The sequence below is a fragment of the Bos taurus genome, chromosome 18 (genome assembly GCF_002263795.3).
Source record: "Bos taurus isolate L1 Dominette 01449 registration number 42190680 breed Hereford chromosome 18, ARS-UCD2.0, whole genome shotgun sequence".
Classification (NCBI taxonomy): domain Eukaryota; kingdom Metazoa; phylum Chordata; class Mammalia; order Artiodactyla; family Bovidae; genus Bos; species Bos taurus.
This window is the reverse complement of record NC_037345.1, coordinates 51956109-51979462: the sequence shown is the minus strand read 5'-3', so window position 1 is coordinate 51979462 and position 23354 is coordinate 51956109. Positions and strand designations below refer to the sequence as shown.

Here is a 23354-nt window from a genome sequence, read left to right as displayed (position 1 = left end):
CAGCAGTCACCACCTCCCAGAGGGCACAGACTCTGCTGTGCCTCAAAGCACAAGCCCAGAGCAAGGGAGCAGAGCGGGCCGGGGGCCTCAAGCCACTGTGGCTGCCCTTTGCGTGCTGCGAGGTAGGGGACCCTGGGCAGGAAGCTGGCTGGGCCCCAAGACCCCGGGAGCCATGGGCGGGGAGCTGGTGTCGGGCCTGGGGGCCCTGCGGCGGAGAAAGCGCCTGCTGGAGCAGGAGAAGAGTCTGGCCGGCTGGACACTGGCACTGGCAGGAACTGGCATTGGACTCATGGTCCTGCATGCGGAGATGCTGTGGTTCGGGGGGTGCCCGGTGAGTGGAGGGTAGAGGCAGAGACTTCTAGTCTTGAAGGAGGAGGGGCTGGGGGCCAGGACTCCTGGGTCTAAGGGAGGAGGAGGCGCTGGGGGCTGAGACTCCAGGATCAGAGGGAGGTGGGGCCGGGGACCCCTGGGTCTAAGAGTGGAGGAGGTTGAGCGCTGGACTCCTGGGATGCAGGGAGGGAAATGGTAGGGGGCCCCCTCTGCAAAAGGAAGGGAAGAGGGGTCACAGGGTGTCAATTTGAAGATACTGCAGTCAGACAGTTGGAGGTCCAAGGGGTGGCTGGTCAGATACCGGAGTCTCCCAAGAGCAGATTAGGGGAGGGGTAGCCCCAGGTTCAGTGTAGGGAGGGTGAGGAGAAAGGCTGACTTCCACTAGGTGGAGGCTCCTTGGTCCTTATCTGAACTCAAATGTTTGCCCAGTATCTCAGAGGCAAAGGGCAGAGACGGAAAAAACTGGCTGGGGTTGGGGGGGGGGGCCTGGGGGGGGAAGAAGCATCCCCCCCGCCCCCCCCGCCAATTCCATCTCCATCATTGAGAAGCTCAGCTTCCTCAGAATCTATTTAGTCTGAGAAATAAGGGAGAGGTAGGTTTCTCGCAGGCTGAGCTCCTGGGTCCTGGGAAGGAGAGGCTGGGGGCCTGGGCTCCTGGGTTTGAAGGGGAGGGCACCTTAGAGTGTGTGTAGGGGAAGAGGGGCTGACTTTGAGGATAGTGTGCGTAGGGAAGGAAAGGACAGGTGGGGCCGGGACAGGTCTGAGCAGGCTTCCAGCACATTCCAGCCCGGGTCCGGGCTATGATGGGGGCAGATGAAGGACATGGGTCAGAACTGGCAGCTGCAGGACGGGACAGAATTGCTCAACAGGAAAGGAGGGGCTGCAGATCTGTCTGGGGTAAGGGGTGTGGAACTGGGCTCGTCGGGGGGCCCTCGATTTGAGGGTTGAGGTGGGGGCATTCCCGGGGACAAGGCTCAGGCTTGGATTTGGGAGTGGGAGAGGCAGGCAGCTTTGAAGTACCCAGGAGCCCCACGGAGGGTCGGGGCAGACTGGCTTCCTCTGGCCGGGTGAGGGCAGCGGGCACTGAGGGGGTGGGGCCGCCGAAGCCCAGGCCAACAGGAAGCATGGCCCAGCTGACCTGCCGCTCCCAGGCTTCAGCACCCCACCCAGCAGGGGAGGTGAGGCTAAGGGGGCAGATGCTATGGGTCGGGGGTCTTTCCTTCACCATCCAGTCTCTCTACCCTCTCACCTCCCCCTGCTTCCCTCCACTGCCCACCAGGCTGCTGCCTCCAGCAGGGCGACTCTGGCATCTGCTGCAGCTCTCTGGGCCCGTTTTGTCAACTGGAAATTGGGGGTGAGGGTTGAAATAGATGACCCGAAGGGTCATCCTCAGCCCCCTTTCTATGACCACCTTGACAATACCCATGTCCCCTCCCCACCTCCATCACAATCCATCACAGTCTAATGAATTCATTCTGCAGGGATCCAGACACCTGCTGGTAGCAGGGAGGGGCTGGAGGAGAGGCAGGGGCCAGAGCCCACTGAGACAGGGGAACGTGACCGATGCAGCCGGGCAGGAGAGGGAGGGTGGTGAGGGGTACAGAGAGGCTACCCAGGTGGTGCTAGTGGTAAAGAACCCGCCTGCCAATGCAGAAGACATAAGAGACACTGTTTTCATCCCTGGGTTGGGAAGATACCCTGGAGGAGGGCATGGCAATCCATTCCAGTATTCTTGCCTGGAGAATCCCGTGGACAGAGGAGCCTGGCGGGCTACAGTCCAAAGGGTCACACAGAGTCGGACACGACTGAAGCGACTCAACACACACACAAACACACAGAGGCAGAGATACACAGAAAGACACAGAGAGAGACCAAGGCAAAGATGCAGTGAGAGACAGCGTGCTACAGACAGAGAAGGGGGTGCAGGATTCGGGGCAAAAGGAATTGCAAAGGAGAGAGGACCACCAGAGAAGTGGACGACAGAGCTGGGAGAGGGCTGGGTCAGGTGGGGTGCTGGTTGAGACAAACTAAAGAAAGGGAGAGGGAACTGGGGAGCCGTAGAAGGATGAGGGGGTGGGGGAGGGCTAGGGACAACAGCACCATTGTTCGGGGAGGGTTGGGGGGGGAGGCCCCCCGGGGCAGGAAACTGGCCCTTTTCCCCTGCACAGAGGTGGGGCCCTGGCCGGCGGGGAGAGCTGGCAGTGTTCTAGAAGAAACAGGTGCTGAGCTCATTGCGGGCGCTCAGGTGGCCCTTTCCCCCGACACCACCTTCCAGGCAGGCACCCCCTCCTAGGGAATCCAGCAGTCCCATTCCCCTCTAAATCTCTCCCTTAAGAATTCTAGATTCCTCCAAGGTATAGACGCACAAAGAGAGGGAAAAAAACTTCCCCTGGTTTCTGGAGGCCATGTGCTTCCGGCCAGATCTGCCCTGGGCTTGGAGCCAGGAGAGAGGGCAGGAGAGAGGGGGGAGAAAGGCCATTCTGGGCAGGACTGGAGGCCTTTCTCAGAGCTGGGGCTGGGGTCTCAGGGACCCAGCTCCTGAATGAGGGCAAGGGAGGGTGTCATTCATTCCTTGGGGACTGAGTAACAGTTTCTAGGCTCCTTAGGAATTGGGTTGCTGGGGTGGGGGGAGACTTGAAGTTGCTTTCTAGGGCAGAGACCAGCTGGGGAGGAAGGGAAGAGGAGGGACACTCTTTAGAGGCTAAATATCTGTTTCTAGACACCCCTCCGCCAACTGAGAACTATTTTTGATGGGGACCCATACGCGGCAGTTAGGAAGGAATGTGCATTTTGAGGTCTTCTCTCAGGGGTGTGGTCTTAGGAGAGGCTGAGGAGGAGGGTGAACCCTGCATCTGGGCCAGGGCTGTCCCCTTAGGAAGGAAGAGGGTGCTCTCCTTGGGGACCCGATGACAGTTTTGAGGCTTCCTCAGACCTGGAGGCATCAGTAGAGGGCTGGACTGGACGTGGGGTTAGGAGGCTAGGAATCAGTGGGAAGGGAGAAGGGATGGTGGTTTGGGAGGAGGGTAGAGGGGGCAGAGCAGGTGGAGACCTAGGATCTCACCCCTTTCTCTCTCCCTCCCAACAGTGGGTGCTCTACCTGTTCCTGGTTAAATGCATGATCAGCATTTCCACGTTCCTGCTCCTCTCCCTTATCGTGGCCTTTCACGCCAAAGAGGTCCAGGTAGGGCAGGCCCCACCCCCAGCCCCTTCTTGCTCCCCTAAGCCCCCACCACACCCTGTCAGCTCACACTTTCCAGCCTGCTGAGCTGAGTAATGAGCTTCCTCCACCCTGAGATGCATCCACGCCCTGATCTACCTGGAGGGGATGAACCGTGGACAACAGACAGAACCTCCCGGAGCAGCCCTGACCTTCCTCCACCTGCTGCTCTCTGACTCACCGGGCAGGCACACCTGTAGGTGCTGAGAGTTCCCACCCCCAGGCCTCTCTGTCCACTCTAGCTCCAGGCTACCTCACACCAGGCCCAGCCTCCCAGATCTCCCTTCTTCAACCCTTGGGCCCCCACCTATTCCGGTCCCAACAACTCAGATCCTAGTTATGTGCCTGAAGTCCTTCCCCATGCCTGAGCTCCCCACCTCTGTGCCAATGACCCCCAGATCCAGGCGCCCTTCCCATCACATGGAAGGGCGCCCTCTCCCCGACATGGATCCCCCCTCCCATCGCATGTCTCAATCCACACTGGGCTCCACACCCCTTCCCCTCTGCTCCCATCTTCCATACCCCTAGGTCCTTGCCCCACCACTTGGCGTATAAAACGGAGGTTATTGGCCGAGTGTGGTATGCCCCTTGCAGAGACTGGCATACAAGACAAGCTCAGTAAGAAGTAGACCTTATCATTCATAGCAGTCATTCAAGTAGTTAAGCGGCCTGATTTCGTAGCCCAGCTGTGCAGCTGCACCTGAGCACCCTGGGCCTCAGTTTCCACATCTATAAAGTGGGAGTAGGAATACCTTCATTCTCACTGTCTTGTGAGCATTCCGGGAGTCACAACACCAAAGAGGATACCGCAATGCCGGGCACCCCCCAGGTGCCCCGCACGTGTTGGCTATTGTCACTGTAATGGGATGATGCCAGTTACACTGCTGGGTCCCCAGAGACAGGAGTAAGGCCTGGCTCTGTGGATGTAGAATGTAGGCTCCAGGGAGGAAGGCGTTTTTGTCCTGTTCACCCATATCCCCAACATATCTCAACGTCGGGCACACAGTAGGCACTCAATAAGTGTTCCTGGGCTGGAGGTTCTGGAAGTAGGCTGCACGGAACACAGGAGTGAAGGCGGAGAGATGTCTTCCTCTGGTCCTGCCGTGTCCCTTCCCCACCCTTCCCGGCCCCAGGCCCTGCGCTATCTGCCTCCCTCTGCGGCCCCGCGAGTGCGCCCCCCTTATCTCCTCGCGCAGGCTGGGGAGCTGGCGCCTGACCTTCGCGTGACTCCCTCCTCCGTCCGTCCTCCTCCCCGCAGCTGTTCATGACGGACAACGGGCTCCGGGACTGGCGCGTGGCGCTGACCGGGCGGCAGGTGGCGCAGATCGTGCTGGAGCTGGTGGTGTGCGGGCTGCACCCGCCGCCGGTGCCGGGTCCGCCGTGCGTGCTGAGCTCGGGGTTCCCGAAGACCGCGGCCACGCAGTCCTGGCCCAGCTTCCTGGACCAGGGGGAGGCGCTGCTGTCGCTGGCCATGCTGCTGCGCCTGTACCTGGTGCCCCGCGCCCTGCTCCTGCGCAGCGGCGTCCTGCTCAACGCCTCCTACCGCAGCATCGGCGCGCTCAACCAGGTCCGCTTCCGCCACTGGTTCGTGGCCAAGCTGTACATGAACACGCACCCCGGCCGCCTGCTGCTCTGCCTCACGCTTGGCCTCTGGCTCACCACCGCCTGGGTGCTGTCGGTAGCCGAGAGGTAGGGTGCCAGGGCGGGTGGGGATGGAGGGTACCTGAAGCCTCTGGAGGAGCCGCTTACAACCACGCTTGCCCTGCACGGTGGTGCAGATCAGGACTCCCCGGGACCAAGCCGTGGAGAAAGCTATCTGTCCACACTCTTATGCAGCGGGGTGGGAAGAACCGAGACAGACCAGCCCCAAAGCCTTTCGTCCACTTGCAGCCTCCAGTCTCCCCCACCCCAACCTCCCAACACACATATACCCTAGGAAGCCCCGCCCTTCCTGCCTCAAATCTCTCCTGCCTCCGGAATCCAGGTATAATGCAGGCCCTGGGGCCTGGCTGGCCAAGGGTTACACCTGCTTTGAAGGAAGGAGACTTTCTGCCTTTCCAAATAAGCACAGATGCACTGGTAGGTGCTCCTAACCACCCCAGGGCTGCCCTGGAAGAAATTCCCAGCTGCCTGCTGGACTCTGACCTGATGCTGGAACTGTACCCCATCAGGGCCTCCACTTATCTTTGTTGTTGTTTTAGTCACCAAGTCCTGTCTGACTCTTTGCGACCCCATGGACTGTAGACTGTCAGCTTCCTCTGTCCCTGGGATTTCCCAGGCAAGAATACTAGAGTAGGTTGCTATTTCCTTCTCCAGGGATCTTCCCAATCCAGAAATTGAACCCACGTCTCCTGCATTAGCAGGTGGATTCTTTACCACTGAGCCACCAGGGAAGCCCCATTTATCTTACAGATAAAAAAAATTAGGGGTAATCTTAGCCAGTGGTTCTGGGACCAGCAGCATCTCCTGGATTTAGTTCAGTTGCTCAGTTGTGTCCGACTCTTTGTGACCCCATGGACTGCAACACGCCAGGCCTCCCTGTCCATCACCAACTCCTGGAGTTTACTCAAACTTATGTCCATTGAGTCGGTGATGCCATCCAACCATCTCATCTTCTGTCGTCTCCTTCACCTTCTGCCCTCAATCTTTCCCAGCATCGGGGTCTTTTCCAATGAGTCAGTTCTTTGCATCAGGTGGCCAAAATATTGGAGTTTCAGCTTCAGCATCAGTCCTTCCAATGAATATTCAGGACTTATTTATTTAGGATGGACTGGTTGGATCTCCTTGCAGTCCAAGGGACTCTCAAGAGTCTTCTCCAACATAACAGTTCAAAGCCTCGATTCTTCAGCACTCAGCCTTCTTTATAGTCCAGCTCTCACATCCATACATGACCACTGGAAAAACCATAGCTTTAACTAGACGGACCTTTGCTGGCAAAGTAATGTCTCTGCTTTTTAGTATGCTCTCTATCTCCTGGGAACTGGTTGCAAATCCAAATTCGCAGGCCCCACCCATATCTATGGAATCCAAGACTCTAAGGGGCGGGACCTAGCAATCTGTTTTTAACAGTTGATTCTGATGCTGGCCCAAGTTTGAGAACCTCTAGTTTAGTACATCGAGCAAAGGATTCTTGAGGGGAGGTAGAGAATGGGACCATCTGCCCTGAGATTTCTCCTCTCTGAGCCTCTGAAAGGCGAAGTCCACAAACTTGAGTGTACTTTGGGATGAAGGGGGTGGGGCTTAACCATACAGATTCAGTCCCCACCTCAGGGCACTAACTTAGTGGTTTTGAGGTTTCTGGGACCCTGGTGAATGATGCTTTCTTTGCTCTGGCCTAACTATGGGTCAGAGTTAGACACATCCTGATTTTCAGTCCTTTCTATGACTAGACCTAAATATCCCCTTCCATGAAGTGTGGGGAAAGAAGAGAATCCCCTCGCCCAAGCCTTTTTAGAGTCCCATCTTTTTAGTCCTGACAGAGCCACCTCTAGGCCACATAGAATCTTTGTGGAAATCAGAAAACCCACTCTTTCTCTGGGTGGAGGCAGTTCCCTGCCAGGGACTGACAAGTGAACTTCAGGTTGGGTTTCTTCCCCCTTTCAACCCCTCAACCACATTAAATGCAGCAGCCCTGGTAGCCTAGCTGAAACCAAATGGGCTTTGGAATTGACAGGATCCAGGTTCAAAGCCCATAGCCCACAGTGGTTGAGCATTTTGTCTAGGTCACACAGCAAAGAGGAGGCCAGGCAGGCTTGCCAAAGCCAGGCAAGCTTTGAGTGCTTTTTTTGAGTGTGGGTGTGTGCTAAGAAAGAGGGTATCAAACACCACAGGAACATCAGAACTAACCCGCTCTTCCCCTATAGGCAGGCCGTGAATGCCACTGGGCACCTTTCAGACACACTGTGGCTGATCCCCATCACATTCCTGACCATTGGCTATGGTGATGTGGTGCCAGGCACCATGTGGGGCAAGATTGTCTGCCTCTGCACTGGCGTCATGGTGAGTACATCCATTCAGGGACTCCTGTATTGCACACTGCTCATCCCCTGGGCCCCAGGAAACCATGGAGCCAACTGAAGCACTCAGGGACACCCCAGGAAACATGGGTGTCTGGACCCCTACAGCCTCACTGCCTGTCCAGGACACAGTCGTTGCTGTTGTTCAGATGCTAAGTCATGTCCAACTCTTTGCAACCCCATGGACTGTAGCATGCCAGGCTCTTCTGTCCTCTACTGTCTCCTAGAGTTTGCTCAAATTCATGTCCATTGAGTTGGTGATGCTATCTGACCATCTCATCCTCTGTTGTCCCCTTTTCCTATTGCCTACAGTCTCTCCTAGCATCAGGGTCTTTTCCAATGAGTTGGCTCTTCCCATCCAGTGATCAAAAGTATTGGAGCTTCAGCTTCAACAAGAGTCCTTCCAATGAATATTCAGAGTTGATTTCCTTTAGGATTGACTGGCTTGATCTTGCTGTCCAAGGGGACTCTCGAGTCTTCTCCAGCACCACAGTTCAAAAGCATCAATTCTTAGCTCTCAGCCTTCTTAATGATCCAGCTCTCACATCTGTACATGACTGCTGGAAAAACCATAGCTCTGACTACATGGATCTTTGCTCAGAACACAGACACCAGCCCTATTTCCTTTGAAAATCCCAGGAATCCATCCCCTAAAGCCCTAACTCTCTCTGGAATCTAGCACCCCAGACCTCATCCTCCTTGGGAACCTCCCAGTCCTTTTTCCCTTTTTCCTCCCAGAATTCAGGAATCCAGCCCTGAGTTCCCCCAAGGCTCAGGATCTTGCTCTCTCCCCTCTTTACCCTCTCAATCATCTAGGACTCAGGGTACCTGGTTTCCCAGCTCCAGGTTCCTTCAGGACCCAGGGATCCAGTTTCCCAGTCTCCATTAAGGCTATTGCATATAGATATCAGGAGCTTGCCTGTGGGCTTGGGCTGCTCAAGTTCAAATTCTGTTTCTGCCACTTCCTAGCTGGGAGTCAGCCATATAATCTTTCTGGGCCTCAGTTTTCTCATCTATAAAATGGGGATGATGATACCAGTGTACTGCTCAAGGAGCTTCTGAGAAGACTAAATGAATTAAACCATGTAAAGGGTCTCAAAAGGGCTTCCCAGGTGGCTCAGTGGGTAAAGAATCTGCCTGCAATGCAGGAGACACGAGACACCAGTTCGATCCCTGGGTCAGGAAGATCCCCTGGAGAAGGGCATGGCAACCCACTCCAGTATTCTTGCCTGAAGAATCCCATGGACAGAGGAGCCTGACAGGTTGCAAAAAGTTGGTCATGACTGAAGCAACTGAGCATAGCACAGCACAGCACACAAAGGGTCTCAAGCATAAGAAAGGCTCAGAAAATGGGTCAGGGGTGGCAATGGGGAAGCTGTTATTGTAGCTGGTTCCAAGCATGTGGCTGTCTGCTATCCTAGCTCCTGTGCCCTCAAGGATGAGACAGAGGGCTCCCTAAGCCTTAGACCCGAGCCTGTACCCCAGAGTCAGCCTCCCTCTGAATCTAGACACCCACCCCCTTCCCTTCGTAGACCCAGCACCCAATGCCTTGGCCTCCACCTCCCTATGAGATCTGGCTCCCTTCAAGCTCAGGAATTCAAGCCAACAGCCCCCAGCCCTGATTTGTCCCAGGAAGGACATGCTGAACCCCCGAGTCCTGGGTCCACAGGTGATGCATGGGGTGGCAGGGAAATGTGGCTCACACACACACACATACACACACACACACAGTGGTGAGTCTCTGTGACTAGGAAAGAGGGGCAGGGATGCAGCCAGGGACACACTCCCAAAGGGTCAGAGGCCCTCAGGGCTGCCTGGGACCTCCTCCCTCATTTGAGAAAGGGAGAACCTGAGACAGAAGGCTCTCTCATGGTGAGTTTTGCACTAGCTTTGCACTAGAGTTCACAGCCTACTCCCGGCCGAGAGGTTCCAGGTGCAATGAAATAATAATGGCTAACTTTTATTGGGTCTGTACTCTGCCAGGCTCTGCTCTCAAGGTGCTAACTGATGGAATCCCTGGAGTAATTCTGTGAGGGCGTGCACATTGCACAAATAAGAAGCTCAGGCACTGAGATTAGATAACTTGCTCCAAGCTGGGCTTGGAACCCAAGTGGTCTCTGTAGCTAGTAAATTGTTCCGAGGGTCAAGAGCTGAAACAGAATGGGATGGGAACAGACTTCAGACGATTCATTCTAACTTCAGGAACAGTGAGCAGGTGGTACAGGGCAGTCGGGATTTTATGGGGCCTTGATGGATCAGAGGCCTCGAGAAGGAAGGGATGAGAGTGAGGGTTTGGAACAAGGTGCTCAGGCAGGTGAAGGATGAATTGCCTGAGAGGGAGGCTGGGCAGAGAAGAAGGAGTGGCCTGGACCTTAGCAGGCCCTGAGAGCCGGGCTAAGAAGTTTGGGGCAGTGGGAGTCCAGAAGGAGATTAGGGTGAGGGGGTCAGGGTCACAGCTGGGTCAGGGTGGGGTGAAGGGGAGGCTAGAAATTGCCCAGGAGGGAGAAGATGTGGCCAGAGCTGGGCAGCGTCTATAGGGGTGGGGAGGAGGGGGAAGAACACCCCTGATGACCTGATGGCCGACTGGAACGTGGGGAGGCAGGGGTCCTGCCGGAGCCTGAGGTCTGCCCATCACCCAGCACCAGCCCTTCTCCCCCGTCTCCGATCACACCCTTAACAAAACAGGACATGGTGAGGTGTAAACACCTCAGATGTGTGATTTTGACCTCAGCTCCACCTCTGGGACCTCTGGGACCCTGGTTCTCTCCCAGTGGGTTTGCTTGTTTGTCAACTAGGAGGGTGGTGCCTGCCAGCTGTGGCTGTTGGGAGGATTCAAGGAGAGATAGAGAGAGTTGGTGGCACACAGCTGGCACTCAGAGCCCCAGGGCCCCTGTGTCGTAACACCTGCTGTGCCCACAGGGGGTCTGCTGCACAGCCCTGCTGGTGGCCGTGGTGGCCCGGAAGCTGGAGTTTAATAAGGCAGAGAAGCATGTGCACAACTTCATGATGGATATTCAGTATGCCAAAGAGGTGAGGGGGGCCTCCAGCACCCAGAACACACCCTCTCTCAGACCCAGCAGTCCAAGCCCCCAGCCCCTCCTCCCAGAGCCCTAGGGGGTCCATGTCCCCTGACAATGTGACCCCCACACCCAGATGAGGGAGTCAGCTGCCCGAGTGCTGCAGGAGTCCTGGATGTTGTACAAACATACACGCAGGAAGGAGTCTGGAGCCGCCCGCAAGCACCAGCGCCGGCTGCTGGCTGCCATCAACAGGTGAGGACCTCTGTGTGTGCACATGCCGTGTACAGCCCTGTCTGAGTCTACACCTCTCTGCAGGGTGTGAGTGTGTGTGTGTGTCCGTGTGTGAGTATGAATGCATACCCAGGTCAGGATGCCTGCGTGTGGTCCCACTAAACAGATGCCCACCTGGACATCACAGTGACTCTGTGCGTGTGTGATGGTTTCGTCTGCATGTTTCAGAGTGCCTGTGGGTCTGGCTACCTGGTTCTCTATGTGGGAGGTGGGCTCATGGGTGCAGCCACTCACTCCCACCCTTCAGTTCTCTGGCAACTTTTCCTCATTATATTCTTATCTTTGTGAGTCTCTCCTCCCCTCATCCCACCCCTGTGCTAGGGCTGCTCTGACCCCCACCCCTTGCTGTTCTTTTTAACCCCCAGGTTCCGCCAGGTGCGGCTGAAACACAGAAAGCTCCGGGAGCAAGTGAACTCTATGGTGGACATCTCCAAGGTACTGGGATCCTGTGAGAGGGGGTCTAGGAGAAGAGGGAGGTAGGGGTGGCTGGTAAGGCGCTCTAGGCCTGGAATCAGGGACGCTGGCACACACGGGCACTCAAGAAAGCTCTTGTGGTTGAAGGAACAAACAAATGAATAAGTGAATGATGCAATAGAGCTTCTCGTGAAAGGTGCAGCTTCCTTTGAAGCTTAAGGAACTTACTTGTGCAAAGAACTCCAGTGTTTGATGTGAAATTATTTCCATTATCAAGTTCCCTACATGTGGGTAGATATAAAATTCCTTTCAACTATGACTCTTATACAACCATAAAACCAAAGCAAATTGACAAAGTTCAAACACAAAGTGCAAAGCAATAAAATGTGAATTAACAGCACCAACATACAGACGAGTGACATTGTTCCGGGAAAACTCAATCTGTGCTGCTGCTCTGAAGAGGAGGAAGGTGGCCAGGAGCGCCGGGCAGGCTTGCCTGGTCGAGGGCTTGCCCTCCTTCTGCTGGGTCTCCTTGACTCTGAAGTGCTCAGGGTCAGTGATGTCGCGCCCCACTGGCTTGGTTAGCAGCTCCTCTTGCTTATCCGGTAGCCTTTGCTTTTTTCTCATTAGCCCGCGACAACTCAAACAGTGGCCCTGGGCCCTGATGCCATGGTAAACACAGCCGCAGGTGCCGGGCCCCTAAACTGCATGGCAGTGGCCTAGATCTGCCGGAATTGGCAGGTCGTGATTTCTAAGATTAGCCACCTGGCCCCAAACGCGGAAGTCAAGAGTTTTCATAGAAAGCTCCCACGCCCTGAAGGACGAAGCTGTGAATCCTAGTTTGAGAAGGCAGAGAAAGCGCTCTGTGGGTTTTAAAGTCAGGCGGCCATCAAGGCCACAAAGATCTAAGTGAGCACCCACTACGTTCTCGGGTCACCCTGATCCAGGGGCTGCCTTGGGCATGTCAACTTATCTTCTCCAGGCCTGTTTCCTCAGCTGTTAAAAATGGAAACAGGACTCCCATTTCCACACTTTTAGGAGGATTTTAAACTGCATATGAGGATCACGTGGCCTAGTCGCTGGGCAGGTGGTTGATAAATGGTAACTGTTATTATTGAGGATAATCTCCTGGGCCTGTAAGGACTTAGGAAATGCTGGTTCCACTGCCTTACTCTGCAGGGCAGGGAGGGAGTCTCCCCCAGCCCCCTGATTCCTCTGACCTCTGCCCAGATGCACATGATCCTGTGCGACCTGCAGCTCCGTCTGAGCAGCTCTCACCAGGCCCTGGAGAAGCAGATTGACGCGCTAGCAGGGAGGCTGGACACCCTGAGTGAGTTGCTCAGCGCTGCGCTGGGGCCGCGGCAGCTTCCAGAACCAAGCCAGGAGGCCACGTAGCTGGTGAGGGGGCTGGGACTTGGGCAAGAGAACCTCCTGGAGGAAGGGTGCCCTGTGGCCAGCACCCCATGTGGCTAAAGGGGAGGGGGACGGAGGGGCTAGAGTTGAGGCCACCCGATCTCTTCTGCTCTGGCTCTGCCTGCAGTGAGGGACACCAAGTTTGGGGCTGGACCGCCCCCCGCCCTCTTTCTTTGCTTGGTTTGTCTCTTCCTCTGGTGTCTGGCCTGCCTTTCTATCCAACTCTCTGTTCGTCTCCCCAGGACCCATCTGGGAAGAACGAGGCTACCCTTCCCCAGGATTGAGGTCAAGGACATTCTCTCTGCTACTCCTGACCCAGCCGCACATATAAAGCCCCCCTAAGTGTGAGGACTGCTGGGGGCCCCACCTTGGATGGTGGATGCTGAAGGATGCCGGAGGGGATGCTGGATTAAGGAGGGAGGCCGTGGCCCACCCCCGACCAAGGCCCCAAATGGGAAAACGGTCACCCCTGCCCCACATACCCTCGACAAAAACATCCTCACTCTGCTGCTGTAGATGGCCACCAGCTTTCAGTTGGACGTGGAGGTGCTTGGGGGCCGGGACTCCTGGGTCCCAGAGGCCCAGAGTCCAGGATCCAGGGCTGCCTCAGTGACCCGCCCGCCGGCCGGCAGAGCTAAAGGAACCAGGCCCGAAGCCGGGACGAGGCAGGAGGCAGCGCCCCCTGGCGGTAGAGCGAGGAGGACACTGTTTCTCCAGAGGTGCAGAGAACTATCTGGTGGGAGAAGATGGGAGGGGCCAGGGTGCAGCCCACCAGTCTCTGCTCTTATACTTTGCAATAAATGTTAAACAAAGCCAGAAGTTGTTGTTTCTTTCTAAACACACCCACACTCCAAACAGGCAGGTCAGCCAGTGGAAGGCCCTTTCCCTGTCTCAACCTGCTTGCCTGCTCAGTTGCTACAGTTGTTTGGCTCTTTGCGACTCTATGGACTGTAGCCCTCCAGGCTCCTCTGTCCACGGGGATTCTCCAGGCAAAAACACTGCAGAGGGTTGCTGTGCCCTCCTCCCAGGGATCTTCCCGACCCAGGGATCAAACCTGAGTCTCCTGCATTACAGGCAGATTCTTTACCCCCTGAGTCGCCGAGGAAGCCCGGCTGAACCAGCTTCTGCAACTATAAAGGAATGCTCCGAGAAGTATCCTCCCCAGGTCTGTAAGCTGAAGAGTCCTCAACACTGTCCCTACCCCTGCCCCAGCCCAGATCTTAGGCTAAGAGCAAGGGCTCTGAATTCAGACAGATTGGGGTTCAAACCCTGGATCTGCCATCCACTGGTTGTGTGACTTTGGGCAAATGGCTTCATCTCTCCGAACATTTCACTTCACCTGTGAGATGGGGTTACCTTCCCACAGGGAGGGGCACAGAGGGTTGGGCATTTAGTAAGAATTCATGAGAGATAACTTAATCGTTTTTATCAGTGCTATTGATTTTCAGACACAATCAGTATATGGCTGCTCTTTCCTCTGCCCCCCTCTAATCATAGCCCACCAGAACCCAGATGACAACTCGTCCATCAGGAGAGTAACGGGAACCCCAAACTATCCCCTGTACTCATTTCTCGTATCTGCTAGGACTTGGCCAGGAAATGGGAAGGGGGCTGGCGCTTATGGAGGTCCTCCTGTATGCCCAGCTCTGCGGTCCCATTTTGTAAGTCACCACCACCTCTGCCTGCCCCGCCCCACCCCACTGTACAAATACAGAGACTGAAGTTTCTAGAGGAGGAAGGCTTCAAGGGTCTGGCTTCACACCCAGTGCATCCTGAGACTGAGCCTGGCTTGAGGTGAGTCAGAGACAGAGTGGCCTTGGATCCTGAACCTGGATCTCACTTCCCACAGCCGCTGCCTTCCACTTTGAGAGGCTGATTCATCCCCGCTTCCCTTGACTTGTGGGGAAGCCCGGGCTGCGAGTCATCCTTCTCTGCTGAGCTATCTTTGGATTTCCCTGCAAGTCCTCAGCCAGCCCCGCCCCTCAGCCCCCAGAGCTAAACTGGGGCTTGCCCCACCCACTGCCCCTTCCTCTGGACGCCAGCCCACCTGGGCGGCAGAGGAAACAGGAACACTTCCAACACCCTCCCCTCCAGTGAGCCCTCCTCAGTGCTGCCAGATCCCTTACTGGGACCACCCTTTCCTAGTTCTACTTGGCTTCACTGGGCAAACTCCTTCCAACTCCTTTGGGCCCCAGCTTACGTGTCCCCTCTGCCAAGAAGCCCTCTCTGAAGCTCCCACAGACCCCCTGAACCTGTCTCTATCACAGTAATATTTATTGTGCCAAGTCCCACATTAAATCCTTTATATAAATGATCTCACAAAATCTCTACAGAAGGAAGGTGGTATTACTGGTCCCATTATACAGATGAGGAATCCGAGGCACAGAGATTGAGAACCCTACCTGAACCCGCAGCAAGGAGATGGCAAAGCTGGGATTTGACCCAGATGGCCTGGCTCTGAAGGCCCAGCGCTTAGCCAGCCAGCTCATTCATTTAGGGATCATTATACCCTCCTTTCATTTTTGCTCTCTATATTGTGTCTTCATTGTCGAGGGCCTGCATATGCTGGGCCTCAGTGAGTCACCACTGAATGAACACACTGCCTACCTGGGGTGGCCGGAAGCGCCGCACCTTCTATGGCTTGGTTTCTCCTGCGACAAGGTAGGCACTGGTGAGAAGGGGCTTTTTGCCTAAGGCACTAAGAGCACGGGAGAGCACTGCCGTTCTGAATGCTCGGATCTGCCCCCGCCACTCTGCTGCCACTCACTGTGGAGCACGGGTCCCGACGCCCCGCTTCCAGCAGTCTTTGCTCACCCCCTCACACCATCACCACTTCCTGACTGCCCTGCACCGGCGTGGGGGCTGCAGGCATGAGTCAGAGGGCTCTGCTCCCGAGGGACTTGGTTTCACGGTGATTTTGGCAACTTCCCCCTCCTACTTCAGTTTTGCCTCCATGCCTGTAAGAGGACAGGGTGGGGAAAAATGGGTCCAGAAAGGGCTGGGGGATTACTGGGGTTCGAGGGCCAGTCAGGGGTTGGGGCCACCATCCAAGACATGACCGGGCCCTTCCCTTGCTCAAAACCCTGCCATGATTCCCACCTGTATTTCCGTCAAAGTCCAACTCCTAGACCTAGCCCTGCGGCATGTGGGATCCTAGTCCCCCCACTAGGGATGGAACCCATGCTCCCAGCAATGGAAGTGCAGATTCTCAACCACTGGACCGCCAGGCAAGTCCCCACTCATTTTTTCTTTTATTGAGATTTATTTTACATAAATGACACAAAGTTTAAAAGCAGCCTCAATAGATTTTTTTACAAATGCATTCACCCGAGCAAATACCACTCAGCTCAAGCTTGAAGTTTCCATGACCCTAAAAACTCTTCCTTCCCATCTTGATTTTCTTTTGCCCAATTCTGAACTTTGAAAAGAAACCTGCTGCGCACCCTGGTGTGTACCGGCTTCCAGGTATCAGCCAGTGCTGTGTTCTTTTTCCCTACAGAATGGTGTTAATACCCCACAGGCCTCACCTGGGGTGCTCTTCAGGCTGTGGCCCAACCCCTCCTCCAGCCTCCCTATCCCCTCCCTGTCACAGCAGATAATGATTCTGCACCCAATTCCAGTGTTGTGGTTTGGGTTTTTTTCCTCCCCCCAAGCAATTCTCAGACATCACAATTCAACTCAGCCCTGACACTGTCTACCCAGAGACAGCATCAGATTACACAGGTTAAGGGTTGGGTCCTACAAGACTGCCCCCAACCCCTACCCCTTCAGATGCCAATTTCAAGTCCAGATTGTCACCTGTGTGTCTGACCAACTGGCTACAGATCCAACAGCCCCTTCCTTGGGTTCAATGAGTGACTCACAGAACTCAGATACACGTTTTATTTACTGGATTATAGGTTTCTTATAAAATGATGTAATTGGGGAACAGCCAGATGGAAGAGAGGCACAGGGCAAGGGTTGGGGAAGGGGCAGGGAGTTTCCATGCCCTCTCTTGGCACTGCTCTCCCCAAATCTCCAAGTGTTCACCAACCTGGAAGTTCTCCAAGCCCTGTCCTTTGGCGGTTATTATGGAGGCTTCATTTCATAGCCATGACTGATTAAATCATCAAACTTTGGTGACTAATCCAACCTCCAACCCCTCTCCCCTTCCTGTAGATCTGGAAGTTCTAAACCTCTAATCACCTCTTGGGGCCCCTGGCACCCAGCCCCTATCCTCAGATTACCGAGATGCTTCGCAAAGCCACCTCATTACAAAAGACACCCTTATTACTCTCTTCACTGGAAGTTCCAAAGGTTTTAGGAGCTCTGTGCCAGACTCCGGGATAAAGACCAAATCCATATTTATTATAAACCAAGTATCACAGCTGCTCCAGCCACAGGGCTCCTCTTTCTTCCCAAGAATTGTCAAAACTGGTCATCTTTCCTGGACTCTCCTGTCCCCTTTTCCCCACCCATGTAGAACAAATATCACCAGTATTTTTCCATTTCTTTATGAGGGTCCATGAAGGAAGCCATATCATCTACATCAATACCAGACTGCAGACTAAAGACTTGTTTTTAGGTTTTCTGCTGTGTGGGACAGCTGCTAACATGTAAAAACCAGGAGAGTGCTTTTGCAACTTGGAAGCAATGTCTTTTCTTTCTTCTACCAGAATGAACTGGCCCTTCTTCTAGTCCAGCCAAGGGTGTACCCTGGCTGCGCCCTTTCTCACTTCCTCAAGGGCCAGAGTCCTAAGTTTCTTCCCTCATCCATTTTCCCTGCTATTGAAATAGAAGGGAAGGGGCAGGGGGCAACCTTTAAAAGAAAGACACTGCCATAGGACATGACAAACTAGAACCAACTAGAGCCAAGATGGCTGGAGACTCGACTTCCAGTAGACCTGAGTCTCATTATTCACTCACTGTAATACATGAGCTAAACGACACACCCACCAGCTCCATGACAGTTTCAGGGCCAATGATAAAAGGTCAAAAAGTGGGCTGTGGTGCAATTCCTGGCAATCCCTGCCCCTTCCTAGAAATAGCTGGACTAATCCTCCCACTCATTAGCCCCAGTCCATAAAAAACTCACAACTCCAAAATTTCCAGGGCCTGTCACCTTCTGAGACGGCCCACGTTCTGTCTGTGGGGTGTGTTTCTCTCTAGATAAATCTATTTCTTACCCGTCACTTTGTCTTTCACTGAATTCTTCCTGCAAGGGGACATCTAGAACCTGAGCTTCATTAAGTGCTGAGGCCAGGTGTGGGATCTCAATTAAAGGACCGTGGGTTTGAGTCCCAGTCTGGGTTTGGCCGGGTGTGAGTCCTGGCCCGTGGGTTCAAGTTCCAGTTTGAGTGGCATGGTTTCACTGTCCCTCCCAGCAGCACACAAACATGCTGTCTTTCCTCCCATCTTAAAACTGGCCCCCCGGAACTTTAAGCACTTTCCATCCTCCACTATCCTTAAAGCCCACCATGTACTCACCACACTGCAAAGCAGCTGGAATTCAACTTGAGTCTTTATTTTCTACATTGTAAAACAACCTTCATGTAGAAATCCTTTCCAAGTTCTTACAAAACAAGCTCCTGATACACTCAACAGCAGGGAAGACTCTCACAGACCAAAGAGCTAAAGAAGGCAGACAACCCAGAAGACCTGCTGTCAGATCTCTATCAAGTTCAAGAGCAGCCGCAACTCATCTGTAATGACTGGAATCAGATCAGAGGCTGTTTCTGGAGCAGGGGAGCTGACAGGGAAACAGCCCATCAGAAATCTCTGGGGTTTCAGAAATGTTCTCTATCTTGACCTGGTTAGTGGTTACATGAGTACATATATATATTTGTAAACATTTAATGACCCTTTTCTGCACTTGGCCACATTAAGTTACACTGAGACAAAAAAAGATAAAGAAAAATAAGTGCCTATAAACTTTTCCTTATAGATTCTCTATTACGGTATTGAGAAGTTTCCACAACAGAGTGAGACCAAGACAGGAGGGAAGGGGACAGGACCCAACCTTTAAAAGAGTGATGCAGATCTTGATGATACAATTCAAACTAGGCCTACTAGGCCCAAGATGACAGAAGATACAACTTCCCTAGACCCTGAGCCTCATTATACGCTCATTGTAATATATCAGCATATGCTAAGTGACACACCACACACGCCATGACAGTTCTGAAGCTGACCACAGAAGGCCAAAAAGTGGGTGGTGGCCCAATTCCTGGAAATTCTCGCTGCTACCCCAAAATAGTTGGAATAATACTCCCACTTGTTAGCTTATGAAATTATCCAGCCTATAAAAACTAACCATCCCCACACCCACTGGCCACTCTTGCTTTCTGAGATGGTCTCCTTTCTGACTACGGAATGTGTCTCTCTCTAAATAAACTGACTTTCACTTTACACTATGGCTCACTCTTGAATTCTTTTCTGTGTGAAGCCAAGGACCCTCACTTGATCCTCTTCCAGACAATTATCCTGCAACAAGACTGGGAGATAAGACAGTCATGTTTTCTTCATGGTGGACCCACATCTACCTCCAGCTACTGCTCTGTTATCTCTGCTCCCCAGTTGATCACCAACTTTTAGGAACTCTTCTTTCCCTTGGCTCTAGGTTATCACCTCTCCTGATGTTCCTGCTCCTTCTCTAGGACAGTGGTCCTTTCTCTGATTCCTAAATGTGGGAGGCCCAGGGCCCAGTCTCTGCTCAATCTACTCCCTCAGTCTGGATGGTTTCAACAAATCCCCAGGCTTTAAATGCCATCTATATATGAACAGCTCAAAATTTAGCATACTTGTATCGTTATTGATAAAATGACAGGACATCTGAAAGTCTGCTTAAAAGCTTAAAAAATAAAACAGAAACTCTAGGAGAAAGTGTACTTATAAAATTAGAAAGAAGAAAACAGAAGAAAAAAGTTAAGTAAAATGGGCTGACTGGCCATACTGGGTGGTGGGTTTCGAGTTCTTCATACCAGAAAAACTTTTGTGTGTGTTTTTAAAACTCCACAATGAAAAGTCAGTAAAAAAATTCTGAATCTACAAATGCTGGCTTCTCTCTATTGTGACCACTTACTTGGACCAACGTGCACCTCAAAGCTTGGTCCCACCAAGTCCGCTCGTTCCCATCTTCAAAAAGCATCACTCTTCACCCAGTGGGTCAGGCCCAAACCTCCAGGATGACTTTTAAGTCATCCCTGATTCATGCTTCCTCTCACAACCCTCCTCCTGAGTCATCATCCTCTCTCGCCCAGGGAAAGGACAGTGGCTTCCTCATCTCCTGCTTCCACTGCTGCCCAGCTGCAGCCCACTCTCCTCATGGCAACCAGCACTGCTTTAACTTTTTTGCATGTTCATAACAGTCTCATAGTTCAGAAATGTAAAAGTCTTAAGAAAACGTACATCACAACACGCTGGTCCTTGCTCCAAAGGCTTCCTGTTTCACTCAGAAGTAAATTCAAAACCCTTTACCATGGCTTACAAGGCCTCATGTAACTTGGCCCTCTCTATAGCTGTATCCCTAAATAATCCTATCCCTATTTCACTATGCTTCAGCCACTCTGGCTGATAATCCTTCAACTTGATAATCCTTGAACACCCTGGTCCGTTATCACTTTGGGATCTTCAATCTGTTTTTCAGCATCTGCCTATGGTTCATCCCCTTACCATCTTTCAGGCCTCTGTTCAAATGTCACCTTCTCAGAGGAGCCTTCCCCGACGACCTGTCACTTTCTGTGACCTCTGTCACTCTCAATTCCCTTATCCTGATTCTTCCTTCCAAGCATCTTTTACCTGACATCATCCACCCCATGAGAAGATCTGTTCCAGGAGGGCAGGTGCTCTGTCCTATCACTAAAGCAGCGGTCCCCAACCTTTTTGGCACCAGAGACCAGTTTTGTGGAAGACAATTTTTCCACAGATGGCATGGGGTGGTTTGGGAATGATTCAAGCGTGTTACATGTATTGTGCACTGGATTTCCATTATTACATGAGCTCCAGCTCAGATCATCAGGCATTAGATCCCAGAGGTTGGGGACCCCTGCACTACAGGATCTCCAACTTATACCACGTCTGGCAGATGACTCGAGTTCTAGAATTCATTCACTAGATATAAACAAATGAATGAAACCAACAGAGAAGTGCCTTGAGAAATGAACAGATCATTTGGCAAAGGGCTCTTAAAATTCCCAGTTCATGTACTCTTTGACCCAGCAATTCTACTTCAAATGAGGTACTCTATTGATAATACTATCACCTACATGCAATCTGATGTACAACAATATTCATTGTGATCAATGTTTGTAACAGCAAAAGTTCAGAAAGAACCTGAGTGTTTATCACTAGGGCAATGGTTAAATCCTGCACATCCACACAACTGCATACCATCCTACTAATACCAAAGGCAGCTCTCTGGGTGCTCAATTGTGACTCACCGCTAGGCAGGCTGCCCATTGCCTGAGAAAAAAATATGGGCTCGCCCTAGAATGAGACAGGCTGGAGTTTGAATCCAGGCCTTGATGCCTCCTGGCTATGGGGGCTTCAGTAAGGCCCTTCTTCTCAGACTCGTATTCTGCATGTGTTAAATGAGGAGGGAAGGTGGTTACAGTGGGCCCACGGCCCAATGCCAAGCCTCTCCTTTCCCCTTAACTCAAACTTCCACCTCTAAGGGTTTCCCAGAGGTGAAACTGGCATGGAGGCTCCCCTGGGGTTGAGAAATTCAGGTAATAAAAACAGATGCAACCTAACAGATGAAGATGCTAAAAAGGGATACCGACAGACATAACACAAAGGTGTCCTGTCATGTGTATCTCTGCCAAACACCCACAATCGTCTGGAGAATCATAAACAACAGGACTCTCAACTCAGTCTGTGTGATGGTTGTTTTCACCCAGACTGTTAACGGCCTGGAGCAAGAATTCCACCTGCCACCTGTGCTGAGAAAATGGCAGCAGGGATGAGGCCTGGAGGGGAGGGGAGCAGTTCAGTCACTATCACTGTCTTTGTAAACCACAAAATCATAACACAGTACCCCTCTGCATGAGTGCTCAGCCCCTCCGTTGGGTCTCACTCTTTGGGATCCCATGCACTGTAGCCTGCCAGGCTCTTCGGTCCATAGGATTTTCCCCAGGTAAGCTTATTGGAGTGTGTTGCCATTTCCTACTCCATGGGATCTTCCCAACCCAAGGATCAAATTGTGTCTCCTGCGTTGGTAGGTGGATTCTTATTCACTGTGCCACCAGGCAAGTCCATCTCCATTGCACCTTTATTTGGCTGTACTGGGTCTTAGTTGTGGCACTCTGGACCTTTGCTCTTTATTGGGGCATTTGGAAACCTTAGTTGGTGCACATGAACTCTTAGCTGAGGCATGTGGGATCTAGTTCCCTGACCAGGGATGGAATCCAAGCCCCTTGCATTGGGTGTGCAGTGAATTAGCCACTGGACCACCAGGGAAGTGGTGATCCAGCACTCCCTTTTTCTTTCTTTGGCCTTGCAAAGCTGGATGCAGGACCTTCGTTTCCCAAGCAGGGATCCATCCCGTGCCCCCTGCACTGGAAGCATGGAGTTTTAACCACTGGACCGCCAGGGAAGTCCTCCACTGTAGAAACAGACGAAAAGGCAGAAAGGGTTCAAGAACTTGGCCAGGCTCAAGTTCTCAGCTCCAATGCTTTGGTGTAACAGCAGCTCCAGGACACTGGGAAGCGGGGCACTAGGAATGGAATATGGGAACCAGCGTGGAGAAAGACTTTTCTCGTGTACTCCATGGGCTGCTCGAATTTTGTCAAAAAGTACATGTATTCCCTGTCCAAATAGAATTTTTACATGAAAAAGGGTGAATTCTCCACTTATCTACATAGCTATGAATACACATACACTTTTCTCTTGAAGTATCTAGCGTTCCCATGGGTAACCATCAGCTCCATCTAAGTCGCGGAGCCCTTTGGACTGACTGCGCACGCACCCTCTGCAGACAACGCTCCGCCTGGCATTCCTTTTTGGCGCACAGTGGGCTGCGCACGCAGGCGTTTGAATTTTCGACCTTTAGCACTATCCCTCCTCCACCGCGGCTAGCGAAGGGTTTAATACGTGGTCTTCTTCCCACCAGTCTGTCTCTCACCCGTGGAACTCCAGGAGTCCAAGCCAGTCTGGCTGGACCTTTCTCCCCCGGTTCCCTCGCCTGAAGTGTCCTTGCCCGACCTTCAAGACCCGCGCCCTTTCCTAAGTGATTTGATTACCCAACAGTCTCTTTCCACAGGCCGGGATCCCTTCCAGCGTATGCGCCAGGTCTGATTCATCCCTGTGTTCTCAACACTCAGTCAGCCCAGGACACTTAAATTCTCCCTTGCTGTCTCACCCCACAGCGTCTCGCCGACACTACTGAGGAAGAACTCGAACCTAAATTCTTCGGCGCCACCCCCACCCCACCCGTCTCTGCAAGCCTACGCATGCTCCCTGCGACGCGCACGCGCACCAAAGCAAAATCGGCGAGCCCGTTGAGGCTACTTCCATCGACGCATGCTCAGTCTGGCGCTCACGCTCGATTCTTGCGCGCCCAGCCCGCGAGCCCGTGAGACCCGATTTCAGTTTGGTCTCGCGATATTTCATCCAGCTGTTCCTCCCTCCGGCTGGCCTTCCTTCGGTGCTGCTTCCGGGATGCCCCGACCTGTCCTGG

The 23354-nt window shown here is 53.1% G+C and overlaps 1 protein-coding gene and 1 long non-coding RNA gene across 7 annotated transcripts; one reads left to right on the top strand and one right to left on the bottom strand.

Moving 5' to 3' along the window:
• Positions 1–13519, top strand: KCNN4 (potassium calcium-activated channel subfamily N member 4). 6 transcript variants are annotated; one of them, NM_001435316.1, is made up of 9 exons: positions 1–331; positions 3415–3510; positions 4805–5235; positions 7410–7545; positions 10482–10592; positions 10716–10834; positions 11239–11308; positions 12518–12685; positions 12943–13516. In NM_001435316.1, exons 1-8 carry the CDS (start codon positions 173–175, stop codon positions 12680–12682), a joined length of 1287 nt encoding a protein of 428 aa, NP_001422245.1. In that variant the 5' UTR covers positions 1–172; the 3' UTR covers positions 12683–12685; positions 12943–13516. The 6 variants fall into 6 exon arrangements, 5 of the variants coding, with proteins under 5 accessions (NP_001422245.1, XP_005219369.1, XP_024834148.1 ...); XM_005219312.5 differs by having other exon boundaries at positions 45–331; positions 12518–12617; positions 12943–13519; XM_024978380.2 differs by having other exon boundaries at positions 45–331; positions 12467–12617; positions 12943–13519.
• Positions 13520–16568: 3049 nt separating this feature from the next.
• On the bottom strand, positions 16569–23226 carry LOC104974883 (uncharacterized). The gene is made up of 2 exons (XR_812869.4): positions 22918–23226; positions 16569–22280 (listed from the first exon to the last, which is right to left on the bottom strand). It is a non-coding gene; the product is annotated as an uncharacterized lncRNA (long non-coding RNA).
• Between the last annotated feature and the right edge of the window lie 128 nt (positions 23227–23354).

Excerpts from the sequence above, each read along its gene's own strand:
- KCNN4 (XM_024978380.2), top strand. The coding sequence starts at position 173 with ATGGGCGGGGAGCTGGTGTCGGGCCTGGGGGCCCTGCGGCGGAGAAAG. Across the intron at positions 332-3,414 it reads TGTGGTTCGGGGGGTGCCCG|TGGGTGCTCTACCTGTTCCT; the intron begins GTGAGTGGAGGG and ends CCCTCCCAACAG. Across the intron at positions 3,511-4,804 it reads TTCACGCCAAAGAGGTCCAG|CTGTTCATGACGGACAACGG; the intron begins GTAGGGCAGGCC and ends TCCTCCCCGCAG.